Source organism: Bos taurus, chromosome 17, assembly GCF_002263795.3.
Source record: "Bos taurus isolate L1 Dominette 01449 registration number 42190680 breed Hereford chromosome 17, ARS-UCD2.0, whole genome shotgun sequence".
Lineage (NCBI taxonomy): Eukaryota > Metazoa > Chordata > Mammalia > Artiodactyla > Bovidae > Bos > Bos taurus.
In genome coordinates this window covers 71,222,679-71,241,551 of record NC_037344.1, presented here as the reverse complement: position 1 = coordinate 71,241,551, position 18,873 = coordinate 71,222,679, and the positions used below count along the sequence as shown (strand labels likewise).

Here is an 18,873-nt window from a genome sequence, read left to right as displayed (position 1 = left end):
TTCCTGTGGCTCTGGGGATGGGGCGAGCATGGGCAGAGACTACCGGGTTTGGCAGGATTCCTAGCGTTTGTTTTGCCTGCTGCATCCGCTGAGAGCTGGGGAGGAGCTAACGTCCCCATCCCCTCCTTAACTCTGTGCCCTGTGCCTCCCGACAGCCCTGCCCTTGGGCGCTGACAGCCGAGTGGGCCCGACACACAGGAAGGCACCCGTGTATCCGGTGGAACAAGGCAGTGGGTCAGAAATGGCCCCCTGCTGATGGCTGCCCATGCCAACACCTGATACATGGCAGCTATGAGGTGCCGCTATGAGCATCCACGTAGGGCTCTGTGTGTGTGACTTGCTCAGTCGTGTCTCTTTGCACCCTATGGGCTGTAGGCCTCCAGGCTCCTTTGTCCATGGGATTCCCCAATCAAGAATACTGAAGCAGGTTGTCATTCCCTTCTCCAGGGGATCTTCCCCACCCAGAGACTGAACCTAGGTCTCCTGCATTGCCTGGTGGCTCAGACAGTAAAGAGTCTGCCTGCTATGCGGGAGACCAGGGTTGGGAAGATCCCCTGGAGAAGGAAATGGCAACCCACTCCAGCACTCTTGCCTGAAAAATCCCATAGACAGAGGAGCCTGGTAGGCTACAGTCCTATGGGGTTGCAAAGAGTCGGACTCGGCTGAGCGACTTCACTCACTCCTGCATCACAGGCGGATCCTTGGCTCTCTGAGGGTGGCAGGCAAGTAGACCCCAGAGAGTGAGGAGTCAGCCACAGTAACCTTGAGTTCGGTTCTGTGTCCTGACAGTGGCTGGATCGGAAAACGTGAGCAGCACTTGGTGGACGACGGTCTGAGAGGCCGCTGGGGAGATGGGGAGCAGACTGTGAAGCCACTGTAGGCATTCAAGCAGGATGAGATGGAGCAGGGGGAGCCCTGAACCAACACCCAGCCCTGAGGACCAGGGGACTGAGCGGGTCCCCAGCCAAGCCTCCCAACTCCCTGGTCCAGTTCCACCCTATACTGGCCTTGCACTCACAGAGACACCCCAGCAGGCAGGTAGAAAACGACCGTGTTTAATGACAGTCGGTTAAAAAATGAAAAACAAAACAGCTTTATACACACTGTACACATTTACATGGCTTTGGAGGATCTGACCCGTGATAGGACTGAGGTATGCTGGGGCCCCCAGGGTGCAGGGTCTCTGGCAGGAAGCACCCCCACCAGCTGACCTGGCCTTTTGGCCAGGATCTTGGGGAATAGGTCTCCAGAACCACCAAACTGGAAGGCAGCACCTACGCAGAGCCAACCCCTGTGGGAGGCAGGAGGCGCAGGACCCTGACACCCACGTGCCAGCCCCCTATGGGACCCCACAGCGAGGACGGTGAGGGCTCCAGCTCCCCCAGCCCTGCTGAGGCCCGACCCTGAGGGGTGTGGATGGAGACCATGGGCAGCTGGGTTCCATGTGACCTGCACAGGCTGCGTGGAGCCAGCCCAAGACCACCCTCAGCCTCCATGCCAGAGCCCCCCTGCCCAGTCTCAGACAGTCGCTGGCAGTGGCCACGACCCGCGTGGCCCTCCCTGCAGTCCTGGTGGCAGCGCCCTGCCTTGCCCCCATAGCAGCCGCGACTCCGTGCCCTGCCTGGTACCTACAGCCACAGGCACGGCCACGGTCTCCTGTGTGGAGGTGTCAGGGCCTGAGGACAGCCAGGCGGTGATCAGCGGAAAGTGTTGGCAGCCTCAGTACAGCTGAAGAAGTCGGGGCCCACAAGCCGGGGGAAGCCCTCCAGGGCTTTCACCTTCACGGGGTCAAACTTCCAGTAGAGGCGGCCACGCAGGAAGTAGGCGAAGCCTGAGGAGACAGGAGGGTCAGGGCCTGGTAAGTGGACAGAGGGATGGGCACAGGCCTTGGCCACTGCTGGGTTCCTTGAAACCTGAGGACCTCAGGTGGCCCTTAAGACAGTGAAGTCGCTCCATTGTGTCTGACTCTTCGCGACCCCATGGAGCTTCCAGGCTGCTCTGTCCATGGAATTTTCCAGGCAACAGTACCGGAGGGCATTGCCATTTCCTTCTCCAGGGGATCTCCCTGACCCAGGGATCGAATCCAGGTCTCCCGCATTGCAGGCAGACGCTTTACTGTCTGAGCCACCAAGGAAGCCCCAGGGTCTTTCTACCCTTGGGCGAGCCCTTCTGCCTGCCCTCAGGGTCTGGTCTGAGCTGCCACCCAGCCTGACAGAGGCTGGAGCCTCGGACTGATTTCACTAGCCACATCCAAGGGACCTGGGCACGGGCCTCAGTCTCCATGCCGTGCCTGGTGCCCACAGCCACAAAGATGGAGCACAGGGAGTTAGCACAGTCCTTGGCAGGAGGAGGGGCGGAATGGGAGGGGGCCGGGCAGAGGCCTGCCCCCTGCACACCTTCAGCATCCTGGAAGGCCGCGTCGATCTCCGAGGGCACCCCTCGCCAGTCGGTGACCCGGCGCGGCACAGGGCTGTCCACGCGGCGGGCGCTGGGCTGGAAGCGCCAGTAGTCCCCACTTCGGAAGAAGTAGATCTTGTTCTTCTCGGAGCCCCACACCAGGGCGGCATGGATCGGGGACCCCTGCAGGCCCAGCTCGGAGAGGGGCGCGGGGCCCAGGACCGGCTTCTCACCGTCATACACCCAGTACTGAGCTCCTGTTGGAGAAACGGTGGGTGGGGGGTGTGTGCTGCAACAGGGCTGCCCAGCGGCCACCTTCCGCCACCAACACCACCTCGGACCTTCCCAGCCTCAGTTTCGTTGTCCATAAAACACAAAAGGCCAGTAATAATGCCTGCTTGGTACTCCTGCCCCCAAGAAGGACACTGGGCAATGCCAGCGGCGCTGGGAGGTATACATGGGAAAGGTCGTTCTGAGCAGCAAAGAGGCCACCTGGGCGCCCGCTCCATCCCTGCACTTGGCTGCCCACCCCAGTGCCAGCTCTCAGGCAGCAGGCCCTGCCCCTTGGCATGCTCCAGGCTCCCATCTCTGGCACACTGAGCTCACATCCCTCCCGACATTCTCCAAGCTGTGCCCTCATGTGGGTCACTTCACCACCTCTGAGCCCCAGAGCCTTGTCTCTAGGGGCAAGGATCACACGTGCTTCATGGGGTGCAATACCTTTTATCCTACTCCCGCTTCGAGAACCGCCTCCTCCAGGAAGCCTCCCAGCTGTGCCCAGAGGAGTGAGTCACGCTCTTCCTGGGCCCCAAAACTCCGGGACCCCCTCCGTCTGTCCATCTGCTCATCACGTCTGTCTGTCCCTACCCTTGGCCATGACGTTCCTGGCTCCCTGCAGTCTCCTGAGTGTGACCCGGCTCCCACTCACCTTGGAAGAACCAGATGTGGCCCTGGGCGTCCTCGAAGGCTGCATCCACAGGGCTGGGCAGCCCCTGCCAGTGGCGAGAGGCCAGCGCAGGGTAGCCAGGCTGCAGCCGGCCCCCGCGCAGCCGCCACACAAAGCCTGCCTTGAAGAAGAAGAGCTCGCCACGGATGGTGGCGGCTGCGTCAAAGGAGACCTGGCAGGCATCCGGTGGGGCGTCCGGCTGGGGTGAGAGCGAAGGGTTAGGAGGAGCCCATGTTGGAGCTGCAGAGGCAGCCGTGGGCAGGGGGAGCAGGGCCTCACCTCCAGCGGCGCGATCTCGTTGGTGTCCGCCCCGGTGCCAGGGCCCAGGTCCGGAGGCCTGGACGTGGGAGCTAGCTGAGGCCGGCCGTACAGCTGCTGGATGCCCCTGCGGTCGTCTGGGCTGAGGCTCAGTGGGTAGCGGAAGGTGTAGAAGGGGGACATCAGGGCCTTCGCAGCTGTCGTGTGCTGCAGCCCGAGCACGTGGCCAAACTCGTGTGCCGCCACCTGCAGGAGATCCGTGCCTGGAAGAGGGAGACAGCCCGGCAATGCGCGAGCTCCCCAGCGGACGCAGAGCCCGGGCCCGGCTCCGGGGCCTCGACAGGGCCCCTCCGGAAAGTGGGGCCCCAGCCCCTACCCTGGTTGTCCCCGATGGTCCAGGTCTCATCATAGTCGAAGTGGACATCCCCTTCTCGGTGGGTCTTGGGGAAGAAGGCGTGGGCCAGGATGCCCCCAGGTCCATCAAAGGGCAGATTGTCCCCGTGCCAGTACCTGTCGGGGGGTGGGTAGGGGCAGAGTCAGTGGCTGCCGGCAGATGGGTTTCCTTCCCAGGGTGGGGGTGCCCTCAGGCCCCCGCTCACCTGGTGAAGTCGATCACGATGTCGGCGCGGCCCTCGTGCACCTCGGTGAAGGTGAGCGGTGTGACATCGCTCCACACCTGGAGGGCCTCCGCCACCGTCTGCCGCACCTGTTCCCGCAGCAGCTGCCATGGGAACCGGAGGATCCTGGGGAGGACAGGGGCGGTGAGGGGGGCCTGGGTCTGGCTCACGGGGTAGCGTCAGCCCCGCTGGCTGTCGGGGCCAGGAGTTTCCCCGGATGCACAGTGAGGGGGCAGGCGTGCGTGATGTGGGCCCAGTGTGCTCTGAGGGTGCGCACCACTCCCCACACTGCATGGGCACAGCTTTGTGTGGTCTGTGTGCCCTTAGGTGGCCGCGAGGGTCTGCACTGGGCGGAAAGGACCCAAGAGCCCCGAGGCCCCCTCCCAGACCTGACCGTGGGGAGGCCTTGGACCCCAAGACCTGCCCTTCCTGCTCCCCAGGCTCCCCGCCCAGGACACTTCCGAGGCCCCAGGAGTCCCCGCTGCAACGACGTGGGACACCACACCCATCTTCGCCGCCCACTGCAGGAAGTGTAGTCTCAGCGCCAGGGGCCGAGGTCACCCGAGCCGTCACCTGGCCTGCCCCAGTGGGTCCCTCCCTGTGAGGGTCCCGAGTGCGGTGCTAGAGCTGAACCGGGCGTGGGGAGCACCTCGCTCCCCCGGAGGAGGGGCCGTGTCTGCCTCCCTCACTGAGAGTCCCAGGGCCTGGCCCGCAGCACGGTGCCCGCAGAGGTTGCGTGGGTGACTAACGGCCGTGCCCCACGGGTGTGTGGGGTGGCCAGGTGGGTGTGGAGACCGTGCTCCCAAGGGAGGGCATGGGAGTGCATCTAAGTGTGGGTTTGGGGTGTTGAGCAGTGGGCACGGGAGTTGGGGGACACTCCAGCCTGTTGGCCATAGGGATCTGCCCTCCCCCCAGCTCCAGCGTGTCTCAGACAGCAGGTGGAGATCAAAGGCCAGCTCGTGGCCACTGGCCCTACCTGTAGGTGAGGTCCGTCTTCTCCCAGCGCCCGCCCGACAGCACGAACCGCTTCTGTCGGTTGCGGGCACTCGGCCCATCGGGCAGGTCAGGCACGCCGCAGCGGGGAGGTCTGGGGCGGCCAGCAAGCGGGAGGGCCTCCTGGGTGGCCAGGGCGGGGGCGTCACTGTCGGGAGGGGCGTCGGGCCAGGGCTGTGGCCCTCTGCTCACGGGGTGGCGGCGGGGGGCATCCTGAGCGGGAGAGAGGCCCGGGTCAGCGGTGTGGGCGTCAGCGCAGCCTCACTCCAGCGGAGGCCGTCGGGGAGCATGGCGCTCTGGCGCGGGCTGACTGGCGTCCAGATGCTGATCCCAAGGCCTCCCGCCCCCTCCTGGAGGGCCCCAGGTGCCCAGGGTCACTTACTCCCGCCGTTTGGGCCGGGGACGGGTAGGTGGGGCTGCAGGCCCGCCTGCCCTCTTCACGCACAGCCTTGAAGGGACCCCCACCCCCGGCAGACACCTCTCCCCCTGCGTTTCTTCCTGGGCGCCCCCAGCCCCCCAGGTCTGTCCTCTCCAGCTCCGTGAGCTGGCTCCTGCCCAGGACACCCACCACGGCCACCCACCAGCATGGAGGGGCTGCCGCCCTCCCCCCCTGCATCTGCTCACCTGACTAGTAGGGGTGATCCCACCCTTTAGTGTGGATCTGGGGGTGAACCAACCAGGCCATGCTCAGCACAGGGCCGGCACCACTCAGGGCACCGGGAACTGGGGTCCGATCACTGGGGCACACTTGTTTTTTTAAGTAACGATCTTTAAAACTTTTATTATTTAGTTATTTATGTTTGGCCGCGGCTGGGTGTTCTCCAGTTGCTGCAGCGGAGGCACAGCCTCCGTGTGGTCTGTATGTCCCCTCTGCATGGGTGGGGGTGGCTGGCAGTTCCCAGATGCTCGGTCCCCACCCTGCCAGGGCCCCTGGACCACGCTCTCCCGGTGGAGGGGTGATTCTGACCTGGCGCATACACCCTCCCCGCGTCCCAGCCTGGAGGTCGTGGTTCCCCTGCCTGGAAAAGGCGGAAGCTCAGAGAGGCAGGGAGAGCCCGTGGGATCAGCCTGCAAAGACACGGCAGAACCAAGCGGGGGCCCTGGCACCCCGGGCCGCAGGTGAGGGTCACAGCGGAGCTGGGGGAGAGGCCGGGAGCCTCAGCGCCCGTCTGGCCCGGCCTGTCTGCTCAGTGCCGCTGTGGCCTTCCCGAGCCATATTTGGGGCAGGAGCCGGGCCGCCAGGGCCCCACCCTCGGCCTCAGCCTCTGGCAACTCTCCCAGGCCCTGGGCACCCCAGAGCTCAGACGAGCACCCCAGCCGCTCCCCACCAGCTGCCGACTCCAGAGCCACCAGGAATGACCAGCAGGCAGAGCAGGAGGCTCTCTGCGCTCCCAGCACACCCCTGACCCCAGCTCTGCTCTGTTCTTCAGGCTGGGGTCCCCCTTCCCCAGGGGAGGGACTGTCCCCACCAGGGCAAACGAAGAGGAGGAAGGGGAAATGACCAAGTACCCGCTGTCTTCCAGACAATTTGGGGGCAGGGTTCACTGGATCCCCCCCGGCCCCCACCCCCCACCCCCAGCGTCAGGTGGGAGGACACACGTCCAGGTCTCACACTGAGGATGTGGGCCCCGGGCCTGCCCCTGCTCCTCCCCATGTCGGCTCCGTGACCTCCAGGAGGAACAGAAATCCTTTCCTCAACCCTGGTGGAGGTCCAAGGACCCTCCTCAGAAAGACCAGGGCTGCATTGTTCCCCCGGAGCCCCAGAGAGCCCAGGGCCTAGCCTGCCAGCGAGTGAAATCTCCCCTCTCCTCTGCCCCCAGGAAGGCCTGAGCAACAAGCCACGGTGGGGTGGAGGGTGACAGGCAGGCCCAGCGTGCCTTCCTCTCTTGCCCCCACGAGGCGCTAGGTCCAGGCCCAGACCCCTGCATCCTGGCGTGCTCAGTGCAGCAGCGAGATCCCCGGCCTGAGACTCAGCAGGCCCAGTTCCATGCCACGGAGACCCTGGGCAAGTCACAGCCTTCTCTCAGCCTCCACTTTCCCATCTGTTCAATGGGAACGGGGCCATGGCGAAGGGGTAACCGACCTCTCTCTATAACGCCCTTTGGGGCAGCAGGCATGGAGAGAGTCCCCTCCATGGGCTGGCTTCTCCCACTCTGGGACGCTGCTCTGCCAAATTCCTGCCCTCCCCCACCTGGCAGTCAGCCCCCACCTGCCCCCCAGGCCTCCAGACTTGACATTAGAACACAGGAGCGGCAGCTGGAAGGAAGCTCTCAGGGCCAGAGAGGAAGAGTGACTCGCGCCGGGTCCACCTGCAAGCCGGGGCCTCCGGTTCCCTGCCCACGTCATGGTCACCGCTCCTGGAGGCTCTAGGATCCGGGCCCCAGGCAGCGAGGTCCTTTCCTGGAGCACATCGTCCACAGGCTCTTGGCCTCAGTTTCCCCACCGCTGGCCCCTGCTCTGCCGCCCTCCTGCATTCTGTCTCCCCGTGTCCTTTCTGGCCTGGGGCTGGGGGGCCCTCCCTAGCTCCAAGGCCTGATCCTCACCTGGGTGCGCCAGTCCCCACCACCCCCCCCGCCCGGGGCTGCTGGAAGGCAGTGAGGTGGGGATGAGCACACACCTCGTCTGCCTCATCCACAGCCCTGGGGGATTGGGGAGCAGGCATCGCCCCACCTCCCAGGGGAAGAGACGGGGCCCAGAGAGGTCCAGGTCTTGGCCCAGGGTCACACGGCGAGGGAGCCCAGAGCTGGACCTAGACCTGGGGATCAGGCCTCCCCACCCATGGCCCCCCCACCCCCCCAGCTGTGGCTTGTCTCCAAAACCCACATTCCTGAGATGGCTGCTCGTCCTCCTTGCAGGCCTGCCTGCTCGTCAGCCAGCATCTCCCTGGGCCTGCCCTGGGCGGAGGTGCCCAGTCCGCTCACCCCACCTCTCCCGGATAGGCACCACACCACAGCCTCACACATCCTTGAGGAATTGCTTGGGGAATTCAGTCTCCCAGCTGAGCCAGAGGCTCCGGTCAGCCTCGGGGCCAACCTGCAATCGGGAAAATGGGAGGCAGCCAGCGGCTGGGAGTGGCGGGGGCCCCTGGACTGGGAAGTGCTGGGCACGGCTGAGCCGGGCATGCCCTCTCCGGCCTGCCTGCCATTGGCCCAGGTCCCCATAGCCACCCCCTCTGCGGTGGGCAGGAGGCGACCCCGAGGGGAGGACACTGGTCAGGCTGGGAGGAAGGCAGAGAGCATCCGCACACCATCCCGGGCCCTCCCTGAGGCTCAGAGAGGTCAAGTGACCTGCCAGAGTCACACCGCCTGCTCCTGGGCAGGCAGGTCCATCTCCCCCACCCCCTCACCCCGCTGGCTCCAGAAGGGAAGGCGGGGTCCCCCACAGTGGGCGGGCGGCGGGGCTTTCATCAACCCTGAAAGCTGTGAGCTGGGATGGATAAATATTTACAGAGCCTTCCCGGCCCTGCCAACAGCCGTCCAGGGATAAGCATGTCCGAGGCGACCCCGAGTGCCCCCTGCATATCTGTGGCGTGACAGATGACAGCCCGGCTCAGACCCCGCCTGACCCCGCACAAGTGGCACAGTGGCAGCTCCAGGTGATGGAACGTGTCCGTGTGCCCAGCTCTCCTGGCCTCCCTGCAGACGCTGTTCAGCCCAGCAGTGGGCACTGTCGCCTCCCACCCGCCCACCTGGACAAGGCTGGGGGTGAGGGCTACCGAGGCGCCGGAGGGCTCACCTAGGGCCACGTGGTTCAAAAGCCCAGGTCCCTCCGGTTCCTAAACCCGCGGATTCAGCAGCTCCCCAGGGTGACCCCTAGACTCTGCCCCTAGGCCTAGGGGGCCGGGCGGGGCTGGGGAGGAGGCAGGGCCCCCAGACTGAGGTACCCGCTCCCCCTTCCATCCCCAGCGCTGCCAGGGGGCAAGACTGGCCAGGGCAGAGCTGGCGTGGCTGGACAGAAGGGGCCCAGGCTTGCCAGACCTCCCTTGTCACCGGAGCTGTGCCCAGAGAGTCTGCCTGGGCGTCTGCCCCCAACCCCGCTAACGACCCCATCCCTGCCCCCCACCCCTGCCCCGACAGGCTGGAGGCTCAGCGGCACACCCGCGTGGGCCGGGCTCCCGGGGAGCTGTGCGCCTGCAGTAGCCTAGGCTGTGACTGGTCCCCCGAAGCCCCAGCAGTGGGGGAGGGCGCAGCCTTTAGGGCACACGCAGGCTGGCACACACAGGGGCGTCCCCCCCCTACCACCCCCGCCAGGCCACACCGGAGCTCTCACGCTTAGGCTGCCTCCTGATTCCATAGCCTCCCAATCCCGCCACTCACAGGTCCCAGGCGGTAGCATCCGTCTCTTCCAGGCTCAGACCCCGCATGCCCTCCCCACAGCGCTTCCCTCAACCCTCCCGCCTGGAGGTGTGCTCACCGAGGCCACACACCTGGCGGCTGACGCCAGCTGGGGACCCGCGGGTCTTTGTCCCTGCGGTGAGTCGGGAGCCCTGTAGCCACTCCCGCTGTCCCTCCCCTGCAACACACACACACACCCGGGATCGCGGCCGGGCGGGCGCGGAGTGGGCAGGTCTGGGAGCTGGGGGGCTGGCGGCGTGCGTCTAGCGCCCGACCGAGTCCCGCCCGCTCACCAGCCAGCCCGAGCGATCCCGGCGCCGGCTTCACTTGCATACTTCCAGGGACGGGAAGCTCACTATCCACCACGCCCCCGGGGCACCCAGACAGCGTTTCGGGGTAACGGGCCGCGCCGGGCCACTCCCGGGCACCCCCTTGGATCCAGCTCTGCGAGCCGGCGCCCCTCGGCGTGGAGGGCGGGGCGGGGCGGGGGGTGCTGGAGGACGGCGGGCACTCACCGGCGGCCGCGGGGCCCGGGCCAGCAGCAGCGGCGGCGGCGGGAGCAGCAGCAGCAGCAGCAGCGGGAGCAGGAGGGCGCGCGAGGCCGCGCCGCGGAGCCCGGCGGCCCGAGCCATCCGCCCCGGGGCTGCAGGGCCTGCTGGGCTGCCGCCGGCCGCCGCCCCTTATAGCCTCCGCCCCGCCCCCGCCCCGGCCCCGCCCCCCGCTTTTGTTCTGCACTCGCCCCGCGCCCGCGGCCAGGGAAGGGGGGTGGCCCGGCCCGCAGATCCGGTCCTTCCCGGGGCGGGCCGGGCTGCGGTCTCGGAGGCCCGGAGGGACGGGGCGGGGCGGGAGAATGACCCTGGCCAGGAGGGTGCCGCTGCTCCGGGCCTCAGCGTCCCCAATGCGATGGGCCGTCTGAGAGGAGTCGGGTTTCCCTGCTCGCCCCCGCCTCCTGACAGGCCAACTTGGGAAGGTGCATCCCGAGCAGGGACATTCAGCTGTGTCCCGGGGGACACTGGCCACGGGGAGGCGGCTGGCCAGGACGTCAGCTTGGCAGAATCCGCCAGTTCACAGAGGGGGAAACTGAGGCCCCGAGAAGGAGGGGCCAGATGAGGCTTTCTCCAAACCACCGGGCAGGATGAGGGGTCAGGAGGCCTTCTTGGCAGGTAAGCTGTTGGGAGGAGGTGGTCAGAAGGCAGTGTCTGTGCGGGGCGCTGGGGACCCCACGCCGCCCCTTGGCCTGGGATGAGCAGCCTCCTGAGGCGAGGGCGCGTCTCTGAGAATCAGAGGGAGGGTGGTGAGCACACTGGGAAACGGTCATACAATCCTTGTGATGACCCGGGGTGCAGGCAATCTGTTTTATCTCCGGGGAGCCGAAACACGGGCAGTGGCCCGCAGGGTGAGGCTGCGCCTAAAAAGGGCGCCCAGCTTGTGCCTAAAAAGGGAGGAGACGGGCAGCGAGGGGAGGGCCACCGGCTGACTCAACCCCCCCTCCCCCTCCAGTCCCCGGAGCCGCCGCGGCCTCTCCAGGGAGGCTCCACAGAGACCCCTAGAGGGCGAGAAGAGGGAAGACAGCCGTGATTTCTCACTCCCTAGGCCGAATGGCACCCCACTCCAGTACTCTTGCCTGGAAAATCCCATGGATGGAGGACCCTGGTAGGCTGCAGTCCATTGGGTCACTAAGAGTCGGACACGACTGAGCAATTTCACTTTAACTTTTCACTTTCATGCATTGGAGAAGGAAATGGCAACCCACTCCAGTGTTCTTGCCTGGAGAATCCCAGGGACGGGGGAGCCTGGTGGGCTGCCGTCTATGCGGTCACACAGAGTCGGACACAACTGAAGCGACTTAGCAGCAGCAGCAGCAGGCTGAAGGCAATGGCACCCCACTCCAGTGTTCTTGCCTGGAGAATCCCAGGGACGGGGGAGCCTGGTGGGCTGCCGTCTATGGGGTCGCACAGAGTTGGACACGACTGAAGCGATTTAGCAGCAGTAGCAGTAGCAGGCCGTTTGCCTGGAGAAGGCAATGGCACCCCACTCCAGTACTCTTGCCTGGAAAATCCCATGGACGGAGGAGTCTGGTAGGCTGCAGTCCATGGGGTTGCTAAGAGTCGCACACGACTGAGCGACTTCACTTTCCCTTTTCCCTTTCATGCACTGGAGAAGGAAATGGCAACCCACTCCAGTGTTCTTGCCTGGAGAATCCCAGGGACGGGGGAGCCATCTTTTTCTTCCTTTTTAAAATTTTCAGGGATCGAACCCATGCCCCCAGCACTGGAAGCATGGACTGTTAACCACCGGACCACCAGGGAAGCCTGCCATCTGTTTCTTCAGAGTGATTCAGTTTTTTAAAAATGGAAATGCCTATTTCAGCCTCATCTTAGCAATATTGGTCAAGAAATCATGGATTTGATGAACTGATGATACATTTTTTTTCTTTCTGATACACATGAAAATGCATAAAGTAAAAATGTTTAACTACCTTAAATGGTCTCGAGGGCCTCCAGGGATGCGTGGCCTTGTTCTGGGGACCGGCAATCCACCAGTCATGGGAGTTTTAAGTAACAGCCTCCCACGTTGCAGGTCACAGTGGAAAGCCACAGTTACAGCAAGCTGGGCTTGTCCCAGAGGGCTTCCTGCAGGAGGGGGGCCCTGATCAGCCCAGGAGGGGCCGGTGTGGCAAACAGGAGCAGGTCAGCAGGGGCTGCAGGAGCAAAGGGGTGGAGGCTGGCCCAGGCCTGGCATGTCTGCCAGAAGAGAGTGGCCACCTTTACATGCTCCCCTCTCCTGGAGGCAAACAGTCACCCCATTGCAGGGAGGAGAAAACTGAAGCCCAGGCCCAGATGGGGGTCAGGGGAGGGCCCTGCTTCTCGGGCTGGCTGAGAGGACTGTGTGGTCGGGACGTAGTCGTGACATCACCCAGCTTGCCAGGCACTGCCGGTGCCCCTGTTCCCTCCTCGCTTGCCGTTCCTCCTCACAGAGGGGCCTCCTCTGCCCACCTGAGCCCCCTACCCCATGCTTCTGCTCCTGACTTCATCCTCCCTGCAGTCCCTGGGCCAAGAGGCCTCTCTTGGGGGTTGGGGACAGTGATGTGAAGATAGGAAAGTCAGGAGCCCTCCCTGCCAAGGGCACCAATATGACCACTCAGAACTCACTCAGAAAGGACCATGAAAACCTGCCATTCCTGAAGGGCTGGGAAGCATCCTGAATCCGGATGGCCCTGCCCTGGACCTGGAACTAAGGCGTAAAATTCAAGGCCACAGGATTCAAACCCGCACCAATGCCCCTAGGCCCGCAGGGGACAGCCATTGGAAAGGACACACGGGGTAAACGCGGTCGGTGTCTGGCGCTGCATCCAGCCAGTCCATCCTAAAGGAAATCAGTCCTGAGTGTTCATTGGAAGGACTGATGCTGAAGCTGAAACTCCAATACTCTGACCACCTGATGTGAAGAACTGGCTCATAAGAAAAGACCCTGATGCTGGGAAAGATTGAAAGTGGGAGGAGAAGGGGACAACAGAGGATGAGACGGTTGGATGGCATCACTGACTCAATAGATGAGTTTGAGTAAACTCCGGGAGTTGGTGATGGACAGGGAAGCTTGGGGTGCTGCAGTCCATGGGGTCGCAAAGAGTTGGACACGACTGAGCAACTGAACTGAGCCGAGGGGGGAACCGGATGCCTCCTGGCGGGTGCTCTGTGAGAGTCCTGGGAGGCTTTCTGGGGGCGGGACGGGGGTGAGTGCTTTGTACCCGCCCCAGTCCACCCGCGACCCTGGGGCCACGCGGGAGGGGGGAGCAGGGCTCGGCCGATCGCCAGACCGCCCTCGGTTCGGCTTGCCGCGCTCCGCCGCGGCCTTTGAAGGTCCGTCCCGTGGCCCTTGCGCGCGCCCTCCGCGTGCTGCCACAGCGGCTCCGATTCTCCAGGGCGCACACAGCTCGGGCCGGCGGCCCGGAGGGCGCAGGCTCACCGACCCCCGGAGCTGCCGAAGGAGAAGCCAGGGACCCGCGGGGGTGCCGCGTGACCGGGCCCCGGGCCTCCCGCCGGGGGCGTGTCTCCGCAGTCCCGCCCCGGCCCCGCCCCGCCGGCGGGGACCGGCGCCGCCGCCGCCGTCCCTGAGCCACAGCCAGCGCCGCGGTCGCCGTCTCCGACTCGGCTCGTCCGGCCCCGCCGCGCCGCCGCCGCCGCCGCCATGCCCCGGGGGAGCCGCAGCGTGGCCTCGCGGCCAGCCAGGTAGGAGCCGGCACGGGCGCCGGGGGCGGGCGCGGGGGAAGCGCGGCCCCGCAAGGACGCGGCGGCGTGACCTTGGTGACGGCCGCGCCATCTTGGCGGGGAGGGGGGGCGGGGCGGGGGCTGCCGCCGCGCGTCTAGGACGGTGGTCGCCCGGCCTGGGGTCCGGCCGGGAATGACCCCGCCTCTCCCCGCATCCCGCAGCCGCCCCGCCGCGCCCTCTGCCGCGCACCCGCCTGCGCACCCGCCGCCCTCGGCCGCGGCCCCGGCCCCCGCCCCGTCGGGCCAGCCCGGCCTGATGGCGCAGATGGCGACCACCGCCGCCGGAGTGGCCGTGGGCTCGGCTGTGGGCCACGTCGTGGGCAGCGCTCTGACCGGAGCCTTCAGTGGGGGGAGCTCAGAGCCCGCCCAGCCTGCGGCCCAGCAGGTGAGCAAGGGCTCAGGGGAAACTGAGGCCCGACACAGAGCCGCAGCAAGAAGGATCCTACTGGTCACTCGGCTGTTGGCCTGGGGTCATCACAGGCGGGCTCTCCCAACCCATCCCCTGAGGCCAAGGTCCCTAGAACCCCGTGGGCAGACACCAACCAGCCCTTTAAATATGGGGAAACCAAGGTGCTTAGGGGTCAGAGATAGCCCTAGGTCGCCCAACCCTAGTAGAAGGGAGGGCTGTTGGAGTTCCTGAGTGCCCGCTCTCCCACCCCCCGGGAGGCCCCTTCCTGAGCCCAAGGGTGACTGGTAGTCAGTGACTTTGGGCCTGCCGACCTGTACCCCACTGGGCACCCCACCAGTCCTGAGCCACATTTGGGCTTAGTGACGGGGTCAGGGATCATGAGGATCAGTGTGGCTGAGCCAGGAAGGTGTTAGAACCTGTCGGCCTGGAGTTCATACCAGCACTGCCCTGGGCTTTTCTAGACCCATGTCCCGCCTCCTGCCCCACCTGCCCCTGTTCCCGCACCCCACCAGCAGCGGCAGGGGCTTCAAGAGGGCTGTGGGCTCACCCTATTTCAGGGATGGAGCCGCTAAGACCTGGGGCACACTGCCCGCTAGGGACCCCTGAGGCACCAGGGCCGGGGGCTCTGCGGAGGGGCAGCTGCCACCCCCAGCTTTGGAGTCCTCTCCCGGGTGCCCAGCCCGAGCTGATCCGGCTGCCTCCCACGCTGTGCCCCAGGCCCCGGAGCGCGCCGCCCCGCAGCCCCTGCAGATGGGGCCCTGTGCCTATGAGATCAGGCAGTTCCTGGACTGCTCCACCACCCAGAGCGACCTGACCCTGTGTGAGGGCTTCAGCGAGGCCCTGAAGCAGTGCAAGTACAACCACGGTGAGCGGCTGCTGCCCGACTGGCGCCAGGGTGGGAAGGGCGGTCCACGGCTCCCACTCCTTCGGGGTGCTCCCGCTATTCCCAGGTGCTCCTGCACTTCCCATGTGCTCCCGATTCTCCCTGGTGCTCCCTCTCCTCCTGGCTGCTCCTTTGCCTCCCAGGTGCTCCCACTTCTCCCTGGTGCTCCTGCTCCTCCCGGCGGCTCCTGTACCTTCGGCCTGACCTCCTCCCTCTACAGGTCTGAGCTCCCTGCCCTAAGAGACCAGAGCAGATTGGGTGGCCAGCCCTGCACCCACCTGCACCCCCCTCCCACCGACAGCCGGACCATGACGTCAGATTGTACCCACCGAGCTGGGACCCAGAGTGAGGAGGGGGTCCCTCACCCCACAGATGACCTGAGATGAAAACGTGCAATTAAAAGCCTTTATTTTAGCCGAACCTGCTGTGTTTCCTCTTGTTGGACTGTCTGCGGGGGGCGGGGGGGAGGGAGATGGAAGTCCCACTGCGGGGTGGGGTGCCACCCCTTCAGCTGCTGCCCCCTGTGGGGAGGGTGACCTTGTCATCCTGCGTAATCCGACGGGCAGCGCAGACCGGATGGTGAGGCACTAACTGCTGACCTCAAGCCTCAAGGGCGTCCGACTCCGGCCAGCTGGAGACCCTGGAGGAGCGTGCCGCCTCCTTCTCGTCTCTGGGGGCCCCTCGGTGGCCTCACGCTCTGTCGGTCACCTTGCCCCTCTTGCTGATGCAATTTCCCCGTAATTGCAGATTCAGCAGGAGGAATGCTTTGGGCCTTTGCACCTGACCGCATGAGCAGAGGTCACGGCCAGCCCCCTTGGATCTCAGTCCAGCTCGGCCGCTTGGCCGTGACGTTCCAGGTCACAGGGCCTGCCGGCACAGAGGAGCAGGCCCTTCAGTGCCGTCGAGCACTCGGAGCTGCTGCCTCCGCTGAGTTCACTGTGTCTACGCACAGAGCGCCCACTGTGTACCAGGCCCTATTCCACGTTCCCCAGTCACCGAGCCCCCAGGGCTGGTGGGGACCTGCCCTCGGGTACACTGTGTCCCGTCACGTGGCTTTACGTGTGTCTCTGAGGGAGGCTGGCATTGCGGTCCACCTCTCAGCACAAACATCTGTCCCCTGGGAAGGGGGTCCCATTTCTGGGTGCGAGCAGCCCCCTGGGGTCCGTGTCTCCTCCTTACCTGGCTCAAGGCCCCGGCTCCTGGGTCCTGGACAGCAGGGAGCCCACCCCTCGGGGCTGTGGAGGGGGACCTTGCTTCTGGAGGCCACGCCGAGGGCCCAGGCGCCGCCTCCGGCCGTCGCCCTGAGGGAGCAGGCCCGACGCCAGCGCGGCTCCTCTGTGAGGCCCGGGAAACCCTGCCTGAGGGTGCGGGTGGGCAGGTGCCCCTGCCCCCAGGCTCTCCTGTGTGAGTGACACTCACCGGCCAGCTCTGGATGCCACCCATCCGGGTTCTCCAGGAGGCACTCATAGCGGGTGGGGTCCCCTCCCTCCCCCTCTGTGGAGGGAGGGAGTCTGATCACTGGGAGGCTGGTGGTCCGTACCCGCCCCCCCGACTCTGGACGTGTTTACTACCCCCGCCTGGACTCAGGACAGGGCATTGGATGGGAAGGACAGGGCTGGGTCCTGGCCAGGCTGGGGGCTCTGCAGGGCATGGGTGCCCCTGTCTCTTCTTATATTCCAACGTCACTGCAGGGGGGCGCAAATCTTGGACCCCACTTACTGATGATCTGCATCAGGACATAGGTCCCCCCTCCTGCAGCGGGGGGCTGGCCACGGAGGGCGCTGGGGAAGGCCCCTCCTCCAGCCCCTCGGCGAGGCTCACCAGGTGCCCATCCTCAGCCAGCAGGGCGACGCTCGCTGGGAGAGCGGAGAGGGAGGCAGGGCAGGGCTGGTACAACCCCCGCTGGGGCGGGGGGGCCCTCAGCCGGTCCTCCAGCACCCTTGCTGCCCCCCCTCACCGTCAGGGGGCACCTGGCCGCTCTGCCTCAGGTGGGCGGTGAGGGTCCCAAGGCCACACCAGGTGTTCACCAGCTCCCAGCAGCTGGCTGTGGGAGAGGGGCAGAGGTGGGCGCATGGCACCCGCCTTCCCCCCAGACCAGGATGCTCTGCCTCCCTCCCGCCCATCTCCCCAGACATCTGAAGGACTCTTGCCTCCACCATGCAGCCCCGCCTCCACCAGAAGCTCAGGTTCCCCGCCCCCCCCTCCCCGAAGCTGCAGGACCCCTGACCAGCGAAGAGATGGGACAGTTGGAACACACGCTCCCCCAGCAGCGGCACAGCAGCTGTGTGGCCCAGAAGAGCCGGCCTGTTTCGCCCAGGACCCAGCTTGGGGGCGGGGTTTCCCTCAAGCAACTCCCCATGGGTGTCATCCCATGGACACCCCCTTCCCCACACCGCCTCCTCGTTCTCCCCCTCCAAGGCAGAGGGAACGCACCCCCACCTGTCTGCTAGGACAGGGGACCCCACTTACCTCCGAACATCACCTTGATAAACATGGCCGTGGTGGGGACAGATCCCTCCGACCCCCAACTTCCGACCTGGGGAAGGAGCTGGGGTGGAGCTCGACTGCAGGGTGGGGCCCTGTGGGAGGTGTACGGGTGGAGGGGGTGATGGGTGGGTGGGCTCAAGCGGAGCTCCTTGCTCAGTCCAGGCGGTCCCTGCAGCTAGTCCAGGATCCTCAGCCTTCTCCCGCTCACTGGATCAGGGAAGACTGAGGTTCCCTCCCCTGCCCCCCCACCCAGCTTCCAAGCTGGTCTCTGTGGCAGTGGGAGCTGCCAAGAGGTCTGAGCGGCCAGTATCCGGGTAACGGGGTTTGTGGAGGGTCCGGGCATTCCCGGTGCAGGGCTCTAGTGGGGGCTGGAGCCTCAGGCCCAGAGCTGTCCAGAGACCAGTGCCCTCCCACCGCCGCCGCCCGCAAGGAGAGACAGAGCTCCCAGGCGGGGAGTCGGAGGTTCCTGGAGGGGGAGCATCCTCAACTCTGCAGGCCCCCTTCCCAGGCGCACTCCCGGCCTCCCCGTCTTCTGTCCCCTGCTCTTGTTGAAGTATGATTGGCATACAGTTCACAGCCACTCTTCGGAGTGTTCTCCACACTAAGGATACAGAACATGTCCCTCGTCCCCCCAAACTCCCAGCCAGGCTGTCACGAAGAGGGAGGCGGCCGACGGGGCAGGGCCTTGCACTCCTGCGTGTGGGGTCCACCGGGGTCGTCCCCGTGTCGGTGGCCCCTTCCTCTCACGCCAGGAGGGTCCCCTTGCCTGGAGGTGCCGTGGATCCGCTCTCTGCCTGCTCTTTGGGTTGTTTCCCGCATGGGGTGATGATGAAGAGGCCAGTACAGACACTCGCCAGCAGGTCTCTGGGTGAACAGGCATTTATTTCTCTTTCCTGAGGGCAGATCCTGGGAGTGGGGTGCCGGACCGTCCGGGGAGAGTATGCTTCTGTTTCTAAGAAGCTGCCGTGTTCTCCAGTGTGCTGCACCATGTCACGGCCCCTCTGTGCGTCTGGACTCAGGAGACCTCCTTCTCAGCGGCCCTCCCCCCAAGGTGGTCAGGCCATCTGTGCCCTTCTGGGGGCAGAGCTCAGCGCCGGAGGCGGGAGGAGGCCCAGATCCCAGCGCAGCCCACCAGCGTTGCTCTGCTTCCCTCGGCATTCATAGCTGGAGAAAGGGCAAGGAGCACCGGCTGAAGCCCCACCTGGAGGACGCACTTCGATGGCAGCAGGTGCTCAGAGGTGGCCCCGGGCAGCATTCCCCAGACGCACAGGCCAGTGCTTT

At 65.6% G+C, this 18,873-nt stretch overlaps 3 protein-coding genes across 3 annotated transcripts; 1 reads left to right on the top strand and 2 right to left on the bottom strand.

Annotated features, from left to right (window-relative positions):
• Positions 1–1,039: 1,039 nt before the first annotated feature.
• MMP11 (matrix metallopeptidase 11) lies at positions 1,040–10,202 on the bottom strand. The gene is made up of 8 exons (XM_024977850.2): positions 10,061–10,202; positions 5,195–5,424; positions 4,201–4,344; positions 3,978–4,111; positions 3,623–3,864; positions 3,326–3,542; positions 2,397–2,654; positions 1,040–1,831 (listed from the first exon to the last, which is right to left on the bottom strand). The coding sequence occupies exons 1-8, from the start codon at positions 10,175–10,177 to the stop codon at positions 1,698–1,700; spliced, it is 1,476 nt and encodes a 491-aa protein (XP_024833618.1). The 5' UTR covers positions 10,178–10,202; the 3' UTR covers positions 1,040–1,697.
• Positions 10,203–13,663: 3,461 nt separating this feature from the next.
• Positions 13,664–15,522, top strand: CHCHD10 (coiled-coil-helix-coiled-coil-helix domain containing 10). The gene is made up of 4 exons (NM_001083774.2): positions 13,664–13,774; positions 13,976–14,198; positions 14,940–15,087; positions 15,326–15,522. Exons 1-4 carry the CDS (start codon positions 13,734–13,736, stop codon positions 15,343–15,345), a joined length of 432 nt encoding a protein of 143 aa, NP_001077243.1. The 5' UTR covers positions 13,664–13,733; the 3' UTR covers positions 15,346–15,522.
• A 382-nt stretch (positions 15,523–15,904) lies between these two features.
• Positions 15,905–17,415, bottom strand: C17H22orf15 (chromosome 17 C22orf15 homolog). The gene is made up of 4 exons (XM_059876213.1): positions 17,063–17,415; positions 16,872–16,961; positions 16,285–16,659; positions 15,905–15,972 (listed from the first exon to the last, which is right to left on the bottom strand). The coding sequence occupies exons 1-4, from the start codon at positions 17,262–17,264 to the stop codon at positions 15,905–15,907; spliced, it is 735 nt and encodes a 244-aa protein (XP_059732196.1). The 5' UTR covers positions 17,265–17,415.
• Between the last annotated feature and the right edge of the window lie 1,458 nt (positions 17,416–18,873).